This window comes from Pseudomassariella vexata (assembly GCF_002105095.1).
Source record: "Pseudomassariella vexata strain CBS 129021 chromosome Unknown BCR38scaffold_20, whole genome shotgun sequence".
In the NCBI taxonomy this organism is placed as follows: Eukaryota; Fungi; Ascomycota; class Sordariomycetes; order Amphisphaeriales; family Pseudomassariaceae; genus Pseudomassariella; species Pseudomassariella vexata.
In genome coordinates, this window is record NW_024467975.1 from 123,740 (window position 1) to 148,008 (window position 24,269).

At 49.3% G+C, this 24,269-nt stretch overlaps 3 protein-coding genes and 1 non-coding gene across 4 annotated transcripts; all 4 read right to left on the bottom strand.

Moving 5' to 3' along the window:
* Positions 1–304: 304 nt before the first annotated feature.
* Positions 305–1,758, bottom strand: BCR38DRAFT_461326 (uncharacterized protein; the record flags this gene model as incomplete). The annotated part of the gene is made up of 2 exons (XM_040862513.1): positions 305–1,352; positions 1,466–1,758. The coding sequence occupies 2 exons, from the start codon at positions 1,756–1,758 to the stop codon at positions 305–307; spliced, it is 1,341 nt and encodes a 446-aa protein (XP_040710519.1).
* Positions 1,759–10,506: 8,748 nt separating this feature from the next.
* On the bottom strand, positions 10,507–11,637 carry BCR38DRAFT_490147 (uncharacterized protein; the record flags this gene model as incomplete). Its single annotated transcript, XM_040864483.1, has 4 exons — positions 10,507–10,745; positions 10,809–11,206; positions 11,283–11,515; positions 11,578–11,637. 4 exons carry the CDS (start codon positions 11,635–11,637, stop codon positions 10,507–10,509), a joined length of 930 nt encoding a protein of 309 aa, XP_040710520.1.
* A 2,009-nt stretch (positions 11,638–13,646) lies between these two features.
* BCR38DRAFT_t352 lies at positions 13,647–13,729 on the bottom strand. The gene has a single exon. It is a non-coding gene; the product is annotated as a tRNA-Asp (tRNA).
* A 2,153-nt stretch (positions 13,730–15,882) lies between these two features.
* On the bottom strand, positions 15,883–18,996 carry BCR38DRAFT_490148 (uncharacterized protein; the record flags this gene model as incomplete). The annotated part of the gene is made up of 8 exons (XM_040864484.1): positions 15,883–16,204; positions 16,258–16,742; positions 16,799–17,634; positions 17,689–18,042; positions 18,108–18,634; positions 18,708–18,714; positions 18,785–18,829; positions 18,891–18,996. The coding sequence occupies 8 exons, from the start codon at positions 18,994–18,996 to the stop codon at positions 15,883–15,885; spliced, it is 2,682 nt and encodes an 893-aa protein (XP_040710521.1).
* Positions 18,997–24,269: the final 5,273 nt, after the last annotated feature.

Consider the following 24,269-nt stretch of genomic DNA (forward strand, 5'->3'; position numbering starts at 1 on the left):
CCAGCTGCGCACCGAGCCGCATGCAAGGACGAACGCAAAGTAGCGGGCAGCTTCGTCCTGACAGAGGCGGGGAATATCCAGAGGCCTTCATCACAGGCGAAGAGCTTCTGCCAGCAAGAACTTTCCCCATGTCTTCAATACGTCCCTCAAACAGGAAGCCTCAAGTGGTAGACTCCATTCTATTTTCCATTGCGCGCATCCTTATGAATAGGCTGACTATAGGAGTTTAATTATGCCAATGGCAGTCAGCAGAAGCTTCTGGTGGCGGCGCAAGTTTCTTATCTCCTGTTCAGATATAAACAAACTATGAGACATCTCCTATGCATGCCGCTTGATCTGGGAAATGCAACCAAGCCATCCTGCCAGGAGGCAGGTTCCTCTCCCCCCAAAACTCTAGCACGAGTCCTTGGCTGATTAGAGATCCGATCTTATGGTACATCTTCCGGTCTGCATCAATTGCTCCCTTCACATACCTATCCATGAGCCAATGTTTCCAAGTGGACCAAGTGCTCTCTCTAAGTGCACGACTAGATACGGCCACAAACCTGGCCGAGAGAGGTATCGACTTTGCTGCGTATTCCTGGAATACCAAATCAAAATCCCCAGCAATGGAATCTCCCCCACGTTGCTTTCTTACAAGCCTATTCAGACCTTTCATAAGCGTAACGAGCCCCTGGATGCCGCCGTTGAAGCCAAACCCCAGGTTGGTGGTCGTCTTGACTACAGCGTCCCCAACGAGTACTATGCGGTCCCAGCTCCAATGCTCAACGATCCCTTCCTCCAGAATCGTCATGCCTGAGGAATAACGTGCCGAATACAGGTCTGTCAAGACGATCTTGTCGGTTATGTGTACATGGCCCCACTTCTTAACGAATCTTTTCTCGTCCTCTCGGGTGTAAGTGACTCGCTCCTGGGTTGTCGACTCCAGCGGTTCGTACCAGAAGAACCACGCCTTATCGCGGCCAACGAACAGCTGCGTTGACATCCCAACACCATGGGCATCCCAACTGGACCCTGCCGGCATTCCAGGCATGAGGCTTGCAGTACCGTATAGCAGTCTATACTTCGTTACATATGGCTTCACCTTGTTCAAAGGCGCATGTGGCGAAGAAGCCCCCGCAAGACGGCGCATACACGACCGGACTACACTGTGAGCTCCATCCGCTGCTATGACCATCGATCCTGACTCAATCGAGCCGTCATCACACTGTACCGTGACACGCCCAGGTTGTGTCGTCACATTCACGAGTCGCTTGTTGGTCAGGACATGTTTCTTCTCTTCCTCGGGAAAACATTCATACAGCACCCGCAGCAGTTCGGCGCGATGGAACATGGCGAACGGATGGCCATGGCTTCACCGTATAAAATATTTAGTAAGCAACCCTTCATCATATTCTCAACTCCTCGAAAGAAAAACAGTAATAAACAAGTACATAAGCATGAGGGGTGAGATGAACCAACTTACTTCTCCTCCATCCAAGAAAACCGCGGATGCTCGCGATAGACTTTACCGCCATGCGTGACAAAGCACTTGTCTTTCAGCGGACTCCATATCTCCCGTAGCGAGTCCAGCAGTCCCAGCTGGTCGAGCACCCGGAAAGTCTGCGGATAAACCCCAATGCTGGCGCCGCGGTCAGCGAAGAGCGTATCTTGTTTTTCAAGCAGAATGAAATCGATGTGGGATCGGGACAGCATATGGGCGGCAACGAGGCCGATGGGACCGCCGCCGACGATGATGGCGCGGAAAGGGGCAGGCATGTAGAGTTGATTGTAGGAGCGGCACAGTGAGAAAGGTAGACTATGCATGTATAGGTAAGTAGCTAGAGGCCTTAGCTAGATATAGATAAGTTCTAGAAAGTCAAAATGTGGTGGTTGGTGGAAAAGTAATGTCGTCTGCGCATTGTAGGATTTCCAGCTTCCAGCTACAACGCCCCATGTCTTGGATGCATCTCCACTTGTCGAATAAGAGGAGGCCTGTGTCACGCACCTAGCCTATTTAGTAAGGAAAGTGCGTTCAGCTCAAGTAGGGATTGAGATTGTTTTCCAAGCAGCTGGATCAGGCGGCGCTTGGAGGGCCTTACATTGTTTGTAGCGACGTATTGTTACGTCCGCCGCAGCGGCAGTGCCTCGGTGGTGCTTGAGCATACGAGTTTCAAGGAAGCGGATTATAAAACAGTTATTGGAGACTGACTAGTATATTACTCCTACCGAACGACCCCTTATACTGAATATTGCTGCAAATACGAGTTCAGGAACCACGTACGGCGTAGAGTACCTTCTAGGCCTTAGAAATCATCGTGTTCTCATAATAGCGGAGATAAGCCTTAACTTACTTTAATCATCCTTAGATATCACCATGTTCTAAATCAAAACTCTTTAGAGTCGGGGGTTAGTATCGTATAACACTGATGCGAGTGCATATGGGGTGTGAATTGTTGTATTGGGAAAGGATGCCAGGTCAGCTATTCTGGCCTGGCAGAGCTCTTTTATAGCTCTTATCTGATCTTATCTATCTTATCTATCGCTGTAGGGTAACCCCCCATGGGGTCACGTATCAAACACTATATTACGAGCTTACAGTTAGGACTCTAGCTATCATATCCGGGCTTGAAGCTATTTATTTATTTTCTACATCTATTATACAGTGAAGCGGGGTCAGCCGGTCAGTAGTATATACCTACCACCTTACACACTGTTAGGACGGTACTAGAATAGACGCTTTCCGTCTGATTAGATAGCTCTCGTAGCATTAGTTGTAGTAGCGAAGTTCTTGATCGCTTCGTGACTCCAGGTTCATAAATGGGTAAGTTTCTTATTAATTAGACGCGCGGTTATACGGTTCTATAGAAAATAGTAGTGGAGATGCATAGGGTCGCGTCGGGTCGCGGAGTGGGGTGGCCGCAAATGGGTTGGTTGACTTATAGGCCCTCTGACGGCCACGGGGGGGAAATGACGCACGAAATCATATAAGCGTGCCACACAACACGCGAACAGGCGGTTCACTGCGATAGAGACAGATGAAATATAGGACAACAAGTTATATGTAAAACTTTCCATTCTCGAGTGGACGCACGTCATGCTCCGCCCCTCCGAAGCCAAGATGCCTGACCTCTTTTCCACTCTCTACCAAGAAGCTCTCCTTCGGGTCTTTGAACAAAGGCATGGCGCCCCAAAGCAGTGGGGATCCTTCGTGGAAGCTCGTCCGTTTCTGCGGTATGCAAGGAGCTGGAGTTCGTTGACGGACCAGCTTCCGCAGGCAGGGCGTACAAGTCCCTTTCACGCCTGCGTTCTCTCGCGCTCTCTGCTTTTGTATGTTAATGGGTGCGCGAGTGTTCCCCTGTGGAGTCTTCTTCTCTGCCTTCGATCGAAACGTTCTGCCGAGCGGGTCGTCTAGGGGCGTGACAAGCCGCAGACAAGACCAGCGAGTGGTAACCGCCGGCAACTGTAGTCCCACGCACTCTTCTAAGTGCGAAAAGAACGGGAATACAACACATGGCGGTGCTGACGACGAATAAGGCCAAGATTGCAGGCGGGGAAAAGCCCGGAGCGACCAGGGAATCGTCCGAAACGCCGAACTGGCGTAGAAAGCTTTGAGACGTGAAGCCCGGGGTTTTTGGTCTATTCGCCAGTATCCTTTTTATTCGTTACACAATTTGGAACTCGACGATAAATGTGATCGATATCTAGCTGTGACTGCTGCTTACCTCCTTCCACAGTGTAAATAAACAAACAGTTAGACACGAGCCAATGTAGCCCAATGCTAACGATAAGGAGAGGAATGCTGTATTTATACGGCAACTGTAGCCGGTAGCTCGAGACCTGGTCGCCTTGCGGATGCGAGACGTGCAGCAGCCTGTAAGACGACTCTGACTCTGGCAAGCTATAGGCGTTCCACTCCTGCTCGACCTGGAGGCGGGTGAAGAGGGCATTGTAAGAGAAGTAGCAGAGTGATAGAATCAGCTGGGGTGTGTTCGCAAAGAGCAGCGTCCCGAGATACGATGAATTGGCTCAGAGAATTCCCGTCGATCTGTTTTCATCCGTTTTGCCAAAGCCACCGCGGCTGTGTATTCGGTATTAGTCTAAAAACATCAGTCTACAAGCTTGAAACGCTCTCGCTTATCGTTACCACATCGAGGGCAGCTGATAAGGACCCGATTGCAAAGAACAGTAGGAGGTAAGTTCTTGTCCATGCAGCTCGGGGAATAATGGACATCAGTCGACAGTGGTTTCCAGTGTTCCATCTGTGTGGCCTCACTAACGGCCTTAGCTACATGTCGAAGTCTGCTGTATCGTCAATTTGAGCGACAAAAGGGGATATTTCATACTCGAGGCGGCGGCTGTCGGTGATATCGAGAGTACCAAGCCTCGCCGTATTAGGATCAGGTTGCTGGATAAATGACTCCAAAGCATCGCCAGGCATAACTAGAGATGTCTATGGAAGTCTCCAAAATACAATGCCACATTGTACTGACTTGATAGAAATGCAAGCGATAATAACGAAGAGCAACATGTTAGACAAGCTGGCCTAACAAAGGTTACGAGATAGGGGTCGGGCTTTACAGTACTGGGCCACATCGCCGTACTACTCGTCTGGTTGAAGCCGCATCCAGGAGCTTTGCGCTTCGCCTGATGTTTTCGAGATATTTTGGCAGACATCTGATGAGCTGTCCCAGTATTGATCGAGTGGGACGGCTTCCCGTACCCACATGGCTGGTTGACAACAAAGGCATCAAATGAAACATAATCATCTAAACCATCATCCCATTCGTATCCTGGGCCAGGGTTTCCGGCGGGTGCTAAGGCCGCCCCTGGGGGAAAGAAGTTGCTCGTGTCGGCTTGAGTAGAATCGAGGAAAGTCTGGGTGGCAATAGTCAGACGACACTGCAAGCCTTGGTAGCCTGTCTCAAAGATTGAACTATTGAATAATAGGTGTATCGGGAGGGATTATAGTAGGAGCGCAAGCCAGCTCACCGCCTTAAATGGGGATAAGTAGCGTAAATTCCTGACCGATGGTATTCCAATATCTAGCGAGCATAGCCACATATGAGCTCGGTCTATTTCTTCTCGTGACGGTTCTCTTAGTATTTGCATAAAAAATTTGACAATGCCAGCACCCCGCTCGATATCATGTTGAGGACCAAGTGTAAGGCCATGTTAAGCCTTGTCGTGTCGCCGCAGTCTCCCTGGTGTAGAGTCGCAACACTCTTCAAAGGCCTTTCCGAGATGCTGATAAGTAGGCAGATGAGGATACAGAGGCCGCATATCGTTATGATGGAAATACTAATGGCTTCTGTCCATCTCCATCCTTGCTGTGAGAAGACCCCCCAATGCCAGCATTTTTATCATAATGGCTCCAGTTGAGATGCTCGTGGTGGATAGAAGTGGCCTCAAATATTGTACTGTATAAGTGATGACTGACGGTAAAAACGTTTCAACTCAACTGAGTACGCAGAAGGCTAGCTATAATACCCAGAAGATGATTTTCCGGGCGAACTAGAGCTCCAAGCCAAATGCAAGGTTGGAGCCGTCCGTGACGCATTCATTGACATTGCTGGATACATCTAAACCGAAAATCGATCAGGGGCAAGGAATTGATGGAGTTGAGTTATGAGATGGATGCACGACAGATCTACTATGGTAAATCCGGTTTCTTAGATATGCAGTCAGCAATAATGATGGGAAATGACCCCACATATTATCTGTCGATTGACGCTGTGAAACGACATTTGGCAATATTTCCCGATGGACATTGTGGAAATGCAGATCCGCAAGTCTGAAAATTGCAGTACGCATGATGCTGCAGCTGCGCCAGCGTGTACAGACTGACAGAGATCTAGATCGCCAAAGATGATATATTTCAGTGTGCTAGACCCGCGTTCTACCTCCCCCAATAAAGTTCGCTGATCATACTTGAGCATCCATCCTTAAGCATCGTACGTGAAGTCTTGTCTGTTGTTCCAACAACATGCGCACGTTGAGGGATCAGCAGTTCCCCAGACGATCAGTCTACGAGAAAATCCCACTTCAACCACCTCGTCCTTCTTCAATCAACGCGGATGGGGAACCAAACTGGGGTGAATCATCGCTTCAGCGGGGAAAAACACTGAATAAACCGGACAACGTCAGGACTAAACATGCAGTTTCCTTGCCAAAGAGGACGGGATTCCCATGCCCTCCATGGGTCTACAAGTATTGGGTGCTGAGACTCTCCAGGATAGCATTTGCCATTTTCAGGCTTGCCTGTATTAGTCTTCCAACCGCATACATACCATCCATACCATCCATATCATCTGTAATTGATGTTTCCTTGGTGTATTGAGAGTCTTTTATCACGAACAAACGGAGAGTCCTTTGCTGACAGATTATACTTGTAGGCAGCTATATTGATTATCTGGGATCTGTTGGAGCTGATCTCTACGATGTCCCAGGATCGATTCCCGGGAATCTGGAATGTATAGGGCTGCTTGTTCATTGAAACTATGCTTGTCCTTGGTACATTCGGCTTCACGTGCTGGGAACTGCATGACGCGGATGTTGGTGACGAGTACTAGGATAATCTTGCCATCCACCTCGCACTATTCTTGCTTCCCACCATGTAAGGGACGAGCTGTTGGGTTACATACTACAGTAACATGAGTATGCTAGCATTTAAATATACTCCTGAGTTGCGCTATTACCTATCCCAAGTACAGGAAATACCCACGAGAGCGAAGATACCGACAAACATTGCACGAAAAATGGCCAGTTGTCTTTTTCGCACCAGAGCCAGTGGGTGGCCGGCGTGGGGGCCTATGGGTCATAGAATATTATGGACGTCTTGGAATACCGAGGAATCGGCGCTCTGCTGTTCCGAATGGGGGTTTTGGCTATCTATGTAGCGGAGGTGTCTTAGAGGAAGAAGGATGAAAGATTAGATATCAATGAACTATTCTAGGTATGCATAAGTAAGACCACCAGTGATTACCCGGTGGCCAGCAGTAGGGATGCCTGTTACTCCCCTTCACTCTTTATTATTGCCTTGCGGCCAAGCCGTTCCTAACACTAAAGTAAGACATTTAGACCTAATAATGTCTCTTACCTTTACGGATAGCCCTACTATCTTCTATACCGACGTATCCTAAGGTATAGTTAATAGTAAAGGACTACCGGATAATCTCTGCTACTAGTGTAACGGGGTAAGGCCGGACATCGGGGGAAATAGGTTACGGGGCTAGGAGAAAGTTTATTTTCTCTTCTTTAAGAAGCACAGAGACGGAGTAGGATACGAGTCCTCTTCTCAACTTTCTTCATATATCTCAACCTTCTACATACCTTTTTCATATCCTTCTTTATCCCCCTTTATTATCCTTAATTATCTTTATATTCATTTTTTTATACTAGAGAGAGATTCAATTCGACTATAAGAGCTAGATATTATGTTCTGAGAATTATTCCGTTGCTAGTCTCAGAGGCACATCCGACCAACTCGCGTATAAGACGTTACAAGAGCTTCGCTCTTGTAACCAGTACCACGATCTCCGTTTGATCAGACCAACAGATGTGATCTGAAGGTACTGGAGCCGTCTTCTCAGTGTGTTAGGTGATAGGTACATCCTACCGACCGCCTAACCCCGTTTCACTAGTAGTAATCTAGGTCTTTATGTGGAGGTCTTAGACGCTAAGCTAATAGCTATTTTAAAGCTGATACGTGACCCCATGGGGGATTACCCTATAGTTATAGATGAGATGGATCAGAACTATAAAAGAGCTCTGCCAGGCCAGAATAGCTGACCTGGCCATCCTTTCCCAATACAACAATTCACACCCCATATGCACTCGCATCAAAAGCCCTAGAGGCTCTGACAGCTAGAAATATATAATCTAGCACTTATTATATCTTCTCGGATAGCTAAGTAGCTACCTAGAAGCTATAAGGCTATAGCGAATATGTCAGGATACTGAACGCAGGACACCGGTGGGCCGCCGGAGGGGTGTTTCGGACAAAAGACTCCCGAGTCATGATTACAATCTATGTGAAGCTTTGGGATGACGAGAGTCAAGATCCTCGGCATCGCCGACCCTGCTGTTATGCCGGGTCCAAGCGGCGGCCTAGCTATCTATGTAAGGACCACCTCGAAGTAGGATAGGGAAGGAGTAGAGATCAATGCATCATCGTGGGCACCCCTACCTGAGACCGCCAGTGACCACCCGGTGCTACGTAGGAGGGACGCCCGTTACTCCCCATCACTCTGTACTATTGCCTTCGGCCTAGCCGTACCCTGACAGAATACGCCCTTAAAACGATAGAGATTGATACGAAAAGGTAGGGGGACCCACTGGTTAGGTGAATCCCATTCAATTAGATACTATAACGTTGCGAACTACTGCATTATAGCATCCTCCCCCCTAGGTGCACGCATCAGAGATACTTAGTAGGACCTCTACTATAGTATATATCTACTAGTGTCCTAGTTACGTAGGGAGACGAGGAAATGAAATCGTAAACTCTGGTGTAAATAGCACAGTACTGGCGATTACATAGCCATATAGTACTGTATATAGCAGTCAGTCGGACCAAATGTCAGGATCCACTGACATTTCTAGATCCTTTGGTCTATTGGCCTAGGGGCTTGGTCCTCCCTTATGAAAGTAAAAAAGACCCTACACCTTTAAATATCCTTCTCTTATCTAAATAGAGAGGGTAGAGCTTAGATATTAGAGAGTTCCGATTATTATAACTAAAATATTGCCTAGTTGATCCTCTACTATAAACTAAATAGTAGGGTAAGATATATTCTTAGGGCAGATCTTAGAGCCTTGCTGATGCGTGCACCTAGGGGGGAGGATGCTATAATGCAGTAGTGCGCAACGTTATAGTATCTAATTGAATGGGATTCACCTAACCAGTGGGTCCCCCTACCTTTTCGTATCATATCGTGAACTAGATCTCATACAAAAAATTATACGAATGTATAGGCGACTTTACCATCGAAATCCTCCTTACCTAAGGGGATAACAATTTACTCGGCTAATACTAGGTATATCACTGAGTTAGTCGCTATCTCTAGATACTTCCTAAGATTAGGCGCGTCGTAGATGTGAGCCGAATTAAAGCGTTCGATTCGAATAAGCCCCGAGACTTCTATACTCTCCTCGAACGATTATATGCAAATTGTCGTATTAAACCCGATAATGCGTATAATATAGACGATACGGGTGTCTAAGAGGGGGAATATAGGTATAGTACGGTTATTAACAAGTCTAATTTACGCCGGGTACGTATATTGAAACGGGGTCAGGCGGTCAGTAGGTATGGCCACCACCTAACACTTGTATGACGGCTCCAGCACTAACGAATTCCATCTGAGGTCTGATCATACGGTACGGATAAATCCAGCTACATTTTTTAAAAAAAGAATCGCGGTACCACTGAGCCCTTTGAAGTTACAGAACTTGATAGTGATTCTCCCGCGAAAACAAGCCGCTAAATTCGTGGTTTTACCAATTAATCCTCTCCTCGCAGCCGCTACAAGTATTATAAGATTTTCAAGAGGTTTAAGGCTATAGAAGCGGAGTAAGTAGCCGAATGCACCAAAAGTGTGGCGTTAAGAGAGAAACTACACTGCTTGAAAAGGGGGAGGGGAAGAAACGGCAGGCACTACCTAATCCGCTGCAGGAGATCCTCCTCCTCCTATTCAAGGTCAAATCCTGACAAGTAAAGTTATGGTGGCTAAGAAGAGGTTAACTCTTCCGAATCGGAGGACCGAATATACCATCCGCTATTATCACATGCGCTGGCCGTACATTCAAGCGACGACATAATTTACCCCAGAGAAAAGAGCTACAAAACGGTGTATTTACGATATATATAAAGGATCTCACTAGGACTGGCATTCCGGCTACCTACGAAGGCGAAGAAGGGAGTTACAGGTGGAGAGAGACACGGGAGGGTCCCAAGTCGCACAAGGGCCCTAATGTTACCTCAGATCACCAACTTTACAGTGCATAACTAAAGTGACCGTTGATTTGCCTGTAATTGAAGTTGGTCAGTTTTTAGTGCGACCTACTCAATTAAAATTACCCAAAGGGTGACGGGGGATGGTATGACCTACGTGTCAAATACGAGATAAGAACCATCAGCATGGAATCTGCCAATGAACCTTTCAGCCGACCTTCTACTCTATCACAGTCAACCATACGACCTTAGATTAGGTAAGTAAACTCTTGGAATGCCCTTCAGAGACTAGCTCTTGGCCTGCTCCTATACTAGCTGTGAGAATGGAATTATATACACATTGAACCCAATCGCGTGTCTAGCATCGGGGAGGCCAGACTGCAGCTGGCCTCCCCGACACATGTTTGCTCAGGTGCATAAACTGGTACACATATAAACCAACTGTCCCAGGGATTTTGTACCCAAGTAAGAATTGAAGAAAGAAATAATTACAACGCAATTAGTGGGTATTTTCCTCTATGTACTGTGCTGTCCTAGTCAAGCAAACAATTCTGGGGCGAGGCGATGCGATGCTATGGGACGATGGTGACCGTGACAAGATTGCCGAGGTTGAGAATGCTGTTTAACGTTAAGCCACTCAGGTTGATGGAGGGACCCTCGATGACACCGGCGTTGGCTACATCCCCTGGGGGTGGCGTGACTACTACTGCAGGCGCCGCGGCAACGGGAGTACTCGTATCTACTTCTAGCGGAAGAGCCAGTGAGGACGCGGCGGTGCTCGGTGAGGCAGCCGGTTCAGTAGATTGTTGGACTATAGTGGGAGTCAGTTGATCAGTTCAAGTCCATCTTTGGAAGGGGTTTCAGGCTATCTCACGTGGCATAGTCATCAAACTCGTCATTGACGTGGGGATACTCGGAGTCGTAGCAGGGATAGTTGTTGGTGTAGGTTGCGCGGTCTCAACGGATGGAGTCGAGGCAGCAGGGGGTGGCACCGGATTCGATGACGGAGTGACAGTGGGGGATGACGGAGTGATAGTGGGCGGCGGCGGTGGTGGCGGTGGTACGGTAGTAGCCGCTGGTGCTTCTACTGCTGGTGGCGGCGACGAGACGGCAGCCGCAGCGGAAGAGGCGATGGAGGATGGCACAGCTGGGGGAACGGCGGCCGCAGTAGTCGTTCCACATGGGATCATCTGCATCACAGTCGTCGTGACTGTCACTGTCGGAATGGGGGCGGTATCGACAACCGTCGTCGTTACAAATGAGGGTTGCCCTCTGTTCTTCACGTTAGCATGTTGTCCTCCATGATTTCAAGTCCCGCGTCTTCCCGCGCTTGCGCCCATTTACTCACCCTCCTGCTGCTGGATCTACCGCTGGCGCTGGCGCTGTGACTGTGACGGTCATGGGAGTCGATCCGTTACCGCCCGCTGCTCCGCCATCTCCAACCGTGATAGTTTTCAGAATTGTCTCGGTGACAGTCTTCTGGTCGTCATTCGCCCCCTTTTGGCCCGATAGCTGATCTAGAATGTCCGCCAGTAATCCTCGTTTTACTGGCTTATTGACATGGTTTTTTGTGGTGGCGGCCTAGATATCTGATGAGCTGAACTGTTTCCCCTCAGCATCAAACCCCTGACTCCCATACGCACCTGGGCGAGTGCCAATAACTCGAGCCCGAGAAACAAGGCGCCGTGGAAATTTGCCCTCATCCTGAAGCCGGATTATGGGCGACTCGTCCTCCCGTGTTATCGACCTGCGATGACTTCGAATATGGCGTGCCGATCTGTTCTAAAAGCGGCGCAAGCAGACCAGCCAACTTGATAATGTGGGATCAACCCGAAAGACAAAAGAAAAAAAAAGTGTAAGGGTGTATGACAAGGTCGACAGGCGATCTTCAAGTCCAGATATTAGGTAGTAGAGAGGCCGGTTCAGCGATCGAAATGGCAATCGGGAAACATACGACGGCCAAGCCTCAGGAGTATAATGGGCAGTAAAGGAAGGTCAGATTTCAGTCGAAACGTGCGCAAACATTACTCAGGACTGGAAAAGGCGACGCGTCGATCAAAAGAGTGGGAAGCGTGGAGCCAGCGAGACAATTAAGACGTACAGCATCTGCAATAGTTGAAGGCGGAAAAGTGATGAAAAAGCCGCGAATGAAAAAGAGAGTACGTGCAAGAGATGGTGAACAGACCAGTTTGGAGTTGGTTTCGACCAGGGTCGTCCATCGGGACGAGTTGCACACTCAGGCGTTGGAACGCAGTGCACGCTTGCGCGCAGGTACTCCAGTTGACAGTCGCGCCAGGAGGACGCACCCAGTAAGTCAACGATGGTCTAGGATATCGAGGGGCACTAGGAGTCCCTGGCGCAAGACCTTGCGGCTCTGCACCAAACGCCATCAGCGTTGACGGATTTCGGTGCAGGATTGCCCAAAGAGCCGCAGTTTGCAGTCGGGCAACAGGGGTCGAGCGGGATGTGGCGCCGTATTGAGACAAGCTCCTAACTCGGAGCGTTTGAGATTAAGGCTAGCGAAACCACCATCATAAGATGATGAGTGAAAAGGAACTCGACAAGGTTTAACTGACAGCGCCGCTGTTCTGTTCGCCTTATCAAGACTGGTTCAACAGCCGTGGTTATAGTTCTTAAAAAAGATGACCATGGGTGCATGTCGCGAAGCAGTAAAACATTGGTCGACTTTGATTCATCATAAACTCGTGGCTCGGCATGATCGACATTGCTTCCTGGGAGGGCCACACGGGCAAGACGGCATGCACCGCACGCCTCCGAAAGCATCCAACTCCATAGTTGTCATCGTGACGTGACGATCGAAACAGTCTTGGCACACTGCTGGCCGCAGAGATGAGATGATGAGACGGTACAGAAATAGCCCCGTTGAGCCATTGTTTGGGAGTTTTGTTCGTCATTCGCAAAAGCTGGCCGCATCATCATGTTTCAGTCGGCCATGTCGGCGCTTATGGCACTGTGTTTAGTGACAATCTTGGTTAATTGGTCGTTTTCTCGTCGTCAGTGACGCTGAAATCGCGCCTTGGCAGCGCATATCTGAGTTCGCCGTTCGCCTGTTGCTGAATCGTTCGGGTTGACATACCAGCAGGTCAGAATAAAGCCACCAAGCCTTACCAAGTTAATGACTATAAAGTGGGCCCGGTGTTTAACCACTTACGGATTCGGCCTATGACCGAGTCCCGTCGACGGCCCGACGCTAAACACCGTGTCAAGCATTCGCATCCATTGCCGATAGTACGTAGTTAATGCCGAAATACGCATTCTGATGTGGAAGGGAAGGGACCTTTTCAGCTGAAATATTAGTGGCATCAATCTCCCTAACTGATAAGCGGTGCAATCCATAGGGCATGCCGAGTAGCACGTTTTGTATCTTATACTGTTGATGAGACTCACGGAACACTCAATTAATAGATTGGTTTTATGGCTTCGTTGTGTGTTTTCAAGACTAGACTTGCGTTATTACACATAGTGAACTTGCTGTTATGCCGCTGCGGCTTGCTTTGTTTAGATTTTGAGTTGCCCAACTAGATTACTTGGTAATAGAGGTGGCTCGCTAGAACGCTTCCGCTGAGTCACACCAGATATTGACTCAAAATTGTGAAGAAAAAATGAGTGGGGGAAGATGCTTCCTGGTTATATAGTTCAGAAAAATGACTGGAAGATGAGTAAAAAGTTCCATAGGAGGAAAAAGAATATTCTCTCGATCCGGGAATTGAACCCGGGTCCCGGGCGTACATGTCAAATGACAAGCCCGTATACTGACCACTATACTAATCGAGATAAGTCATAACGCATCAATGGAATCTGTTGCCTCTGTTGGAAACTCGTCGCCCATTTTGGCATCCTTATTCCGTGCGCAAATTCAATTCTACAATATTTACTTCGAGCCTCCCTTATCGCACATCCAGATAAGCCATTCGGAACTGAACTCACCCCCCTCGTGCCCTGTCTGCCACACGCCACTACAACATCTTAGCTACCTATAAGCCAGACATAGAATATCGACATCTATAACTTCCATTTCATGAGGGATCACCTTCAGTCACCATGCCCATAGAGCAAAGTCATATACAGTCCCCCAGTCCAAATTCGGCTACTCATGACCGCATAATGACCGCTCACAACGCAGATAGAACGGCTTCCAAGCATTGCAGACAGATACAGAACTCAACTAGGTCGGCTCATTATAAAGTGCACTGGTTGTTCGCATCCGGAAGACTGGGTTTCCAGTCTCCTTGTAATTTACTTGCATTAATGAACTTTGAGACGGGTACGATAACTCCGTGTTCGAGTGCGTTAGTAATCTTCATCTTGCAATATTAGTAAAGTTCCTGCAGCAGTTAAGACATGCTTCAATGTTGAGACAAGTCACAAACCAATATTATGCTCTTACAACAAATTACCATTCCTAAAGATAATAGGTACAGATCTCTGATCCCTAGATGATATGACCATGTGATATCAGTGCGCGCAGTCAGTATACTTCGGCGTACCATGTCGCATATGTGCTCCTCACACCAGTATACCATGTCACTGCATTAGCATCAATTTCTAGGATCTGTCCGAGGGCCAAAAACTATCATTACGTAAAACAGACTTGGAAAAGGCCGAGTTCTCTCACGTCCGTAGTGACACGGCTGCACTAAGTTGCGTTTTCTCTGATAGCTTTCGTACTGTGAGACAACGCCGTGGCATCTTCGTGGCACAAGTGCCTCCGTGCTTTTTATATGTACCAATACTAGATGATGTCCTTTCGAAGCAAACTTTGGCTACCAAGGCGAGGAGATATCCTTGACATTCTTTTCACTCCTGATGATATATTCAATTCAACTCGCTTATTCCGTCCGTTGCCTCCTCCTTCCTCGGTCTGGAGACTAGTGGACCTGGCATTCCTCATTATCTTGTCCTTGGGCCAATGCCAGTCTCCAAGGTATACTGTACCATAGGCTCGGACAGTCCTGGGTTTCGGGGCAATGGGACGCTCATCGGGGCACCCTTGCTTCCACCATGGTCACTGCAACATACCACTAATATCTATGTTGTCATTTCTTACTCACAACCTCGAATGCCTTGTCTTTCCATTAGGATATTGGCTGTATGATTTCTCAGGGGGAATGATAACTGAGATATGTGAAACCGCAGAAGGAACCAAGGATGCATTAGCCGTCCAAGTACACATGGCAAGTCTGATATCCGCCGTTCCCCATGGCTGGTCAGAGCAGTGATGATAACTGAATAATGCTGTAACGTCCTGCTACACTCACATCGCAAGCTGTGGCAAATATACTTGGTCCAAATCAAACGTGGGGGTGGGTATTCTTGATTCTGCTAAAGGGCTTGGGGTGTCACCCAGAAGCGATCTTCGTCTCTCTGCATACACTGAACAACGCACCGCAGCAGCGCCTACACCAGAAGCAATCCGTCCAACATGGCATAGCGTCTGGTGCCATGTGAAGCGATATAAACTATAAGGGGTCCACGACCAGTCATATATCATCCCCTTTGTGTTCGCACAGCCGAAATCATGATGCACAACTCCCAAAACGCCCAGCTCAAAGATGCGAGCCCCCGTACTTTCTAAAACCAAAAAAAAACCACCATATGACTTCCAATATCCTTTAACCCTTGGGACATATCCCCGATTTTGTGTAATACGCTCGTCGCTACATACCAGTCATATGATTCATGAGAAAGGCCACCCATAACGTTATGTGGTGCTCTTTCCTCGCCAAGATATCGCTTGTTGTACATGTGAATTCGGAAAGCTGAACGAATGTGTAGTGAGCATGCGACGTGGAAACCGCGGATACCGCGAGCTGCATCTCACGTTGTTCTGGTTTTTAGGATTGAAGCTGCTGGACCGTTATGTCGTCGTATTTCAGAATGATTCCGTCGAAGAGAAAACGCCAGTCGTCCTCGGCGTTAGGCGTAAATCAGCGACGTTTTGCCATGGCGCCGGCGATCGAGTTGCCACCGTCGTAGTCCCATTGTCTTTTCAGACCTCCCTCGTAGACACTAGCTACAGATTCTTGCCACATGGCTGGCGTGACGAAGGTTTGCACAGGCGGGGCCGAGAACTGGGGTGCCATAGACTGGGAAGCGCCTGGGAGACTGGCGTGTGCGCTCTGAATGTCCTGGATCGATGGGACTTCTGGGGCACCTGAAGAAGCGGGGATACTTAGAGAACTGGACTGAGGGGCAACGGAACTTGGCTGGGGTTGGGCTGGTGGCGTACCGAAGGTCGTGTTCCACTGACTAGGGGACAGTTAGCAAAGCCGCGAAAAGATGTCATTACATTGGCCGCTTACTCAAAGATGCGCGAAGGATTCCAACTTGGCGGATCCGCCATGGACATTCCGTGCGGCATTGGAGGAGCTTGCGAATTCTGGCCCGAAGCCATCATGACGAGTGACTGTACAGCAGGAGAGTCACTTTTGTTGTCCCCAGCACCTGCGGAAATTGGTGGCGTGATTGGATGGCTGGTATAACTGACTTGCGAGTTTTGATCTAAGCCCTGGTCCATCGAGCCGGTCCTGAGCATTGGCGGCCTGAAAGTAGTGGCACGAGGCGGACTAGATTGGGTCGTAGGGGACGGGCTCCCGTAGGGAAAACTAGGCTTTAGCACAAAGGGTTTCCGGGTGTCAGCAGAGAACGCTTCTCGAACCGCATCAATTTGCTTGACCATCTCGGGTATGGGCCAGGACCCCATCGTCTTCTCGAGAATCCGCATGTGCCGTGTAAAGTAGTCCCGGGCGTCGGTGTTCAGATCGGGGTCCGGAGACGTCAAGGCCACCTGTGAGATTGTCAGCTAAGCTTGCCCAGCAATACTAAGAGCACCTTGGAACCCACAAGGTGGAGGACGATGCACGAGAGGATGGCGTAGATGGTGAAGCTGATGCCTCTTTGCATGCATTGAAGACCACTCAGACCATAGGATTGCAACATGGATTCTTGCGTGCGACACAGCAATTTGGCTGAATTATAACACAGAATCATGTGTGACTTCCACTGCCCATCCGGGCTCGTCGGCTCGAGGAAAGTGAGTTGAGGTCGATGAAGTAGAATCAGAGCCAGGTAGTAGTAAGAGTGCAGATTGCCAATATAGTGCGATGGCAACCAAGGAGGCGAGTTGTCCGGAGGGAACGTGATGGATAGATCGGCGGGGAGGTCGCTCAGCCACGCGTTGAGGGATGGGTTTAGTTGGACGAATTCCGGGTCAATACCCCAGTCCTTCCTTCTCTTTATCCTGCTGTAGACAGAGTTCATTCGGCTGATGTTGTGCACAATTCGAGCCAAGTAGGTGAAATTTCGACCAACGTGATATTCGGCTTCGTCGCCACCGGGCATGGGTCTTGGAACGCTGAAGTCCAAGGAATTCAAATCAACCGAGAGATCATCGCGACCTTGAGGACTGCCAATCATGACCTCGCAGACAAAAATCGTCTGCCAGATTCGAGTCTTCATACAGCACTCGAGGGGATTGGACCCACAAGGCTTGCCAGCTTTGTGATCTTCGAAGTGCTCGTCAAGACCAAGATCCTTGGCCATTGCGACGCAGTTGACTATGGACATCCAAGAGCGGTAATAGTAGCCACGTTTGGGAGATGCCTCGCGAGCTTTGAGGATGATCAAGAGGGCTTGCAAGGTACTCAGCCTCGGCACATCCATGAATGAATCGGCGTGTTCTGCCCCTGGTCAGTGATTTGTTGCCTTTGTTCCAAAAGATCATCACCACTTACTAGAGGCTAGAGTAATCCATTGTTGGCCCTGGGCGGGTTCGTCTGCCAAGCGCCCAGCTACCGCAAAGATTGCTTCCAAAACCAGAGGGGAGATGGACTCTCGATTCGAGTTCCATTGTTGGTAAAAATGGGCTTTGTTCAGCACGGGAACGTAAGGATGTACGTTTACAAAATACAAGTCAAAATAGTGCAGGATCGTCTCCTCGTCCGGCATCAACTCTGGTGGAATGCGGATTTTCAGGCCGGGTCCCGTGGTGATCGGCGGCAGTGGCATCTTGAAATCGTCAACTTCTTCGAGGACCGGCTCTTCTTCCTGCAGGTTTCGCAGCGACTGTTTCTTGTTCAAGTATGGTGCTGTGGCAAGTCAGCTAATGGCCGTGACACGTTGCACGTCAAAGCTAGACATGGGTGCGACTAACCAGTTCCTCTTTCATCGATCTTGAGCGTTCCCAGAAGGTCGGCGACGTCATGTTGCCCGTACTGGTCCTGATGGTATGACTCGGGCGAGGACTCGGAATGAGCCGTCTGTTGGTGCATCGGAGGGGTCGGAAAGACGTTTGCGGGTGCGTATGACTGGTCCATCATGCCCACGGGGGGAGGAATCGTCGTGTAATGCATATTGTGTTGACCTCCAGAACCGCCTGGATACTGGACTGTCTGATAGACGTCCTGGTTGTCTGGATATGGCCCTGGCGCACCATACATGCCCGGCTTGGAATGGCCTCCCATCATGGACTGCTGTTGCATGGGCATCTGCCTGAAGCTGTCCTGCATCTGCGTACCGTCGTAGTCGGACCGTTCATATTGCGTTTCTGTCGGGGATCCATCGTACTGTCCATTAGGTCGAACGCAGTGAAGCTTCAGCCGTATGCAGGCCGAGCATGGCCATGTATTTGTCGTTGCAGCGTCACATTTAATTTTCCTTCTCCGGCAACCTTCACAAGCTCTTTCGAGGTCTATTGTTAGTACAAGTGTTACCAAAAAAAACCATCCCCCCGCCTATTGCTAAATTGTCATACCTCATCACTGCAAGTACAAATTTGGGTCAGCCACAAGAGTCAACTAGAATTCCACGGCGTTGGAGATTAAATCTCACCTTTCAGCCGCTTGTGGCGATTATGCTCATCCACGAACACGTAGTCTACATCTGCATGTCAGAACGCACCCAATTGAAAATCTGGGGCACAAATGATGGGGCGCACTTTTCTGGGTTTCCCGGGTCTGTTGGTATGCTGGCGGCGCGAACGAGAACTGCCCTACATGCGAGCTCTGCGGCAGCAGCCTGCGAACAGAAGGATCTGTAGACATGGCGGTGTTGGACGTGGGCTGTTAACCCTCGGTTACCGAGAACCCCTCTTGCTCCTCCTCATCAAACAATTCGACAATTCGATTTCTGGCGACGCGGACAAGATAACCTAAGCTCCTCTAGATAGTCGACGTCGCTCGTTGCGGGCGCGTGTGCAACGGCGGCAAAGTAAAGCAAAGCCAAAAAAAATAATTAGGTATATAAAAAGTAACCGAAGAACGTTGGGCGCGCCACACTTGATCGGTTCAGAAGTTCTACGTCGCAGGTTTAGAGGGGGAAACGGACGTCGGACCAAAAAATATGGCTGGCGCTTTTGCCTCTTCGGTAGAGAGGGACCGATAGTAAAGGCGCTGGGGGATAGCGGTCCCTTATTATGGACAAGAGTGGACCGAAGAATGGGCATGGAACAAACTGACGAGGGGGCAGGTGTCAGGGAGCGTGGAGTGTGTCCCAGTCTACTTGCTACCCGGGACTCGACGGCCAGGGATTGTCAGGGACAGTGGAGCAGCGCTGAGCGTCGCCCAAAGTGATGGTGGGAGGCTCTTTCCAGCAAGAAATTGGCTCAGGTGAGAGTCTGCTCTTAGTAGCTAGAACCCTTGCTCTATATTGATGAAATTGCACAAGACTAGCAGTCAGCCTAGGTTCGAATGGGAAAGAGATGTATAGGTGGGCTGGTACTGGTAGGCTGTGATTTGGAGATGCAAGTGATGGATGGTGGATATCGATCCTCTCACTCGAGGACGGCAGATGATCTCTGGGACAAAACAATATTTATTCCAGGAATGGATTTTGTTCGCCCAGTCTGCCGGTAGTCGTGGCAAAATGGTGAGGAACCCGGATCCTGGAAGAGAGTGAGAGAGCAGGAGGGAAATATCACTAGGCCATTGTCGTCCATAACGGCTGACCATAGGGTATACTATGATACCCTATCCCTTAATATGTGTGTGGCCATATTTCGCGCCGAGGTATCAGTTCAATAGGCAGCCCATCTGCGCCAGAGCTGCGGGCCAGGGCAATTGCCAAACATTGCGAAGCTGCAATCCCATGCAGAAGATGAGACCAGCAACACCAACTTAGGAGAGTTGCGCGTATCAATCGATATCGTTTCTGTTATAGAGTGAAACAACCTTGTTGATCAGGGTGCACAATTAACTCCCAAAGTCAATTTTAGCACTTGCCGAATAGCCCTGTGGCTGCGTTGGCGTACTTTTGGCGGAAAGAGCAGGGCAAAATCGTGGGGACTCAAGGGGCTGCAAGCTTTGAGCTTTGAGCCACCCCAGGTGGAAGCACTGATTAATTAACTTAAAGTACGTCGCGGTACTTCTGGATCACACCGGAAGGAGGGGTTAAAGGCAGGTCCGGAGAGAGGCACTTTGACAGCTCTGAAGGTCTCTACTCTAATGTCGCAGCCTCGCAAAGTTCCTCGACTTCTACCCATGTGATCAATTGATGTATATATCGACTTGTGTGTGTACCACTGGGCGACTTGATTTGAAGAGGTGCTTCACAAGTACTACTACGTGCGACTCGATAAACTGTGTGCCCTTAATGTGGGTGATTCCTGATGGCCCATGCACAACGCTGTTGTATCACGTTGCCGAGCTCTTCCGAGTCACACAATTGGGCAGCTCACCGTTTCTTGTAACGCCATGGATTACTCTGGAGTACAGTCCTACCACGGAACATTTTCAATTGACTTCTGAGTTCTCGAGCACCGGGACAGGAACTGTTGATCTTTTGGAAACGTCTAGTCGAACCATGATGCCTTCGCTCGACATCGGACGAAGTAGGCAACCATGAGAACATGCTACCCACATCAGCTGCTCTACTCGCACCCTTGAATATCCAGGTACCTTAAGTCCATGTCAACCGACTCGCAGCATGGGATTCCTTCAGGTATGATTGCTCGCAGCATCAACCACTTCCATGGGTCATAGCTTATAATATCAAGTCATTCCTGCGAGTGCAAGTGGTAGAGATCCGCCCAAGGATCCACTTTCTGATTGCAAAAGGCCAGGGCCTCGCTCCTGCACATCCAGCATAACAGGTACAAAGTAACATGTACTTCGTACTATGTTGCCAAAGTCATGACTCGGACAACAACCATCTCCATGAGTTCTCCGCAATAGCGGTCGGGGTTGGGTGACTTCAACAGCCGGTTAGACAACTCGAGATGGCACATCGTCAGAGAGATCGTCCTTCCCAACATCGTACTCGGCTTCTTCATTCTAGCCCTGTTCATCGTCCCTGATCATAACCCAGCGATGCCGGGGCTGTTCGGCTCAATAACTGGCCCATGCGTCTCTATGAGAGACTCCACGAACATCATGAGATGATGAGGAAAAGCAGAGAAAAGTCCCTATTTCGTCACTAAGCGGGACGGCAGCCGAGACCGTCTGGTCGACCGCTACAGGGCTGCTCAATCCATCCTTATTCCAACCCCCCTTGCGAAACTTGCGTCAGTTCCCAACTGCTACTAACTAGAATATATATAATCTCGTCGGCTGGTGTAGTTGGTCACTTCGCCGGTAGATAAGTCCTGATTTGAGCCTCGCCCACTTGGGTCGGTGACGAGTCGCGGGTTCGAATCCCGCAGCTGACACACAAGGGGGTTTAGTCAACCCTTACGGCGCGCTGCCCACCTTGTTGACTTCGCCTACCTAGCGATAATAGGGAGATTGGTGCAGTTTAGGATTACGAGCATCCTAGCCAGTCGACCGTCAAGCACTACGTCGGCGGAATATAACTCGACAGCCGGTCCAGAATTCGAATCGTTAATCCGACCCCTTATCGGACCTCGCCTTTCCGATAACGCTCGTCGGCGAACCCGTCCCCTCACGATAGAAGGCGCGCAGCACGCCCTCTCGCCGCGATTCTTGCGAGCGTCTGACCACGTTACGGTCTATCCACTTGAGCGTATGGTTGAGATGTATACGACGAGAACCCTAATTAGCAGATACTACGACTTGTCGCGACAAAAAATAGTCGAGCATCTTCTGCACATCACCAGCATCCCACCCCTGAGGACGAGTTTAAGTGCCACATTACCACACTTATCGGTAGTTCAGGCAGGGGTTGTAGCACAGACTTAGGGAGGGACAGGAGGTTTAGTAGTCGTTTGGCTACAAGTTTACCTGTATAACCGCCCGACGCGGCTTAAGGGCCCGCTATATCATCTATAGCCCCTTAAGGGAGTACTTGTAGAGGTACCGAGGGTTAACACCTACGGCGTATTTAATATTATTTATATAATCTCCTCCTGGGTAGTCGACAACGTGAATTGTTCCTCCGCTTGTCGAATTGCGGTAACGCACAGCTGAGATGCAGTGTACTGTTTATAATCGCGGGTTTCTCCGTCCCATATGTCTCTGCCATGTCTTCAGAGGTTGGTCGGTCCCCTTGACGTATGCGGACAACTCTCAGACCTCTGAAACGCCACTACTCCTGGCGGCGAAACACGTACATTTCTATTTCTGACCTGACAGCTCTCTCTGGGGTGAAGCTATTTTCATCGTTTGTCCCATGGGAACAAAATCAGTCCACTTCACGATCCACTGTTGGTCACAGTCTTCTGTGTTGCAGTGCTCATCACGCGTCGTGTTGGGCTGGACGAATTCGCTGATCGATGGACACACCCAGATAGACCGCAAAGCCACACCAGCGACAGTACAAGGATGGTAGCGAGCATTCCTCAACATGCTGCCACCCTCTGTGTAGCCACAAGGGATAAACAAGATTGGCATTTTTTTTTTCTGCTGAAGAAACATTGCGAATGTTCGATGCTACTCTTGTCAATATTGCAACACAGACGAGATGCAGGTACCCTGGCGAACCAACATAGATCGACTCTGGAAAATGGTGCAGTTTGCATCTTTGGTGTGGGGGTCGAAGGACTGTAGATGTGTTTGACGGAAAACACCTTCAAAATTCATGTCGATTATTAGGCGGCGACCATGCCGTCGCTTAGAATGCGACACAACCAATGTCATGCACCAAACTTCCCATCTTGTTTGGCTCTTCTCCGGGAGTTCTGAGGTGGCGTAACCTGTACAACTTGGTTGGTATGTATCTCATCACAGCCTCGACAGTGACGGAAATTATTAGTATCCTGAACTCGGCACCCTAGCACTGGAAGGGGATATCCATGTGTCATTTTCCTTAAAATCTTGGAACCCAAAATTTACTAAAAGTGACAGGTCCAAAGTCCCTGAAGGTCCCCCCAACTCTACGTCCCAAGGACCAATTGCCCTTCCACCCCCCTGGCGTCTGCGCGCCTCAATGGTCCCCGGTAGCCAAGAAAATTACTCCAGCAAATGACAAGCCAGAGACGTTGTGCCGGCGACCCAACTGGGAGGTTCTCGACAGTACTTCTGCGTGGTACCTCTCTCTAATCATTCATCAACTGCACACACTCGTGTAGCAGCGTCACATGCAAAACACAAGCGCTAGGAAAAGAGGAGGGTTTTGCAACAGCTGCTCGCTACCGCTTAGGCTACAACGCTGCCGAGAACTTCGCAGGAAAAGTTACCGAGGAACATGACTATGCAATGGATGGCACTGTCCCCCACACCCTTGACCACTCAACTACCCTTTCTCCGCACTTTCGCATTGGAACTAAAGTCACATTATCCTAAGGTTAGGACTTCGTACACAGTACACATCTCAATAAGTTATGTTTTAAAAACTGGGAACTGTCCACCTAATGATGTAAGGATGATCCCTCGGGACGTAACCAGAAGGACACCCAACATTTGGAAAGCCGAGTTTCGGTTTTCGGACCTTGGTAACCGATGGCATGTGCTAACATATTTCGTTCAGTCATGGATGCGGCAGATGAACAAGACTGTAAGCTCTGCGTGATCCAGGTTGTGTGCTTACTAGGGGCTGAATAGTCACTCCAGACCCAGCATCAACCCCAGTCCACGAGCCTGCGCGCCAGCTCGTTCGTCATGGGAATCGGTCTTGAAGCTACCACCACTTCTTCGGCCGATACATTCGTCAGGCGGATCTAGTTGAACGGTGGATAAATACGGACAATCATCTCCACGAGTCCGCGAGTGGTATTCACGACAACATTGGTTATTCTCATGCCTGTACCCCTGCTCCGAGCCCCCGCCTTGATAGACTCAGTGCCCTCCTCTTGAGTTGTCCAGATCTGCCGTTAGCCATTCTTATGCCTTATACTTTGCCAATATCTTAGCTCTGGATTCGTCATGAACTCTCCTCACTTTCAGACCAGACGTCTCAGTATCAAGTTGCCAATACATGCGTAGCA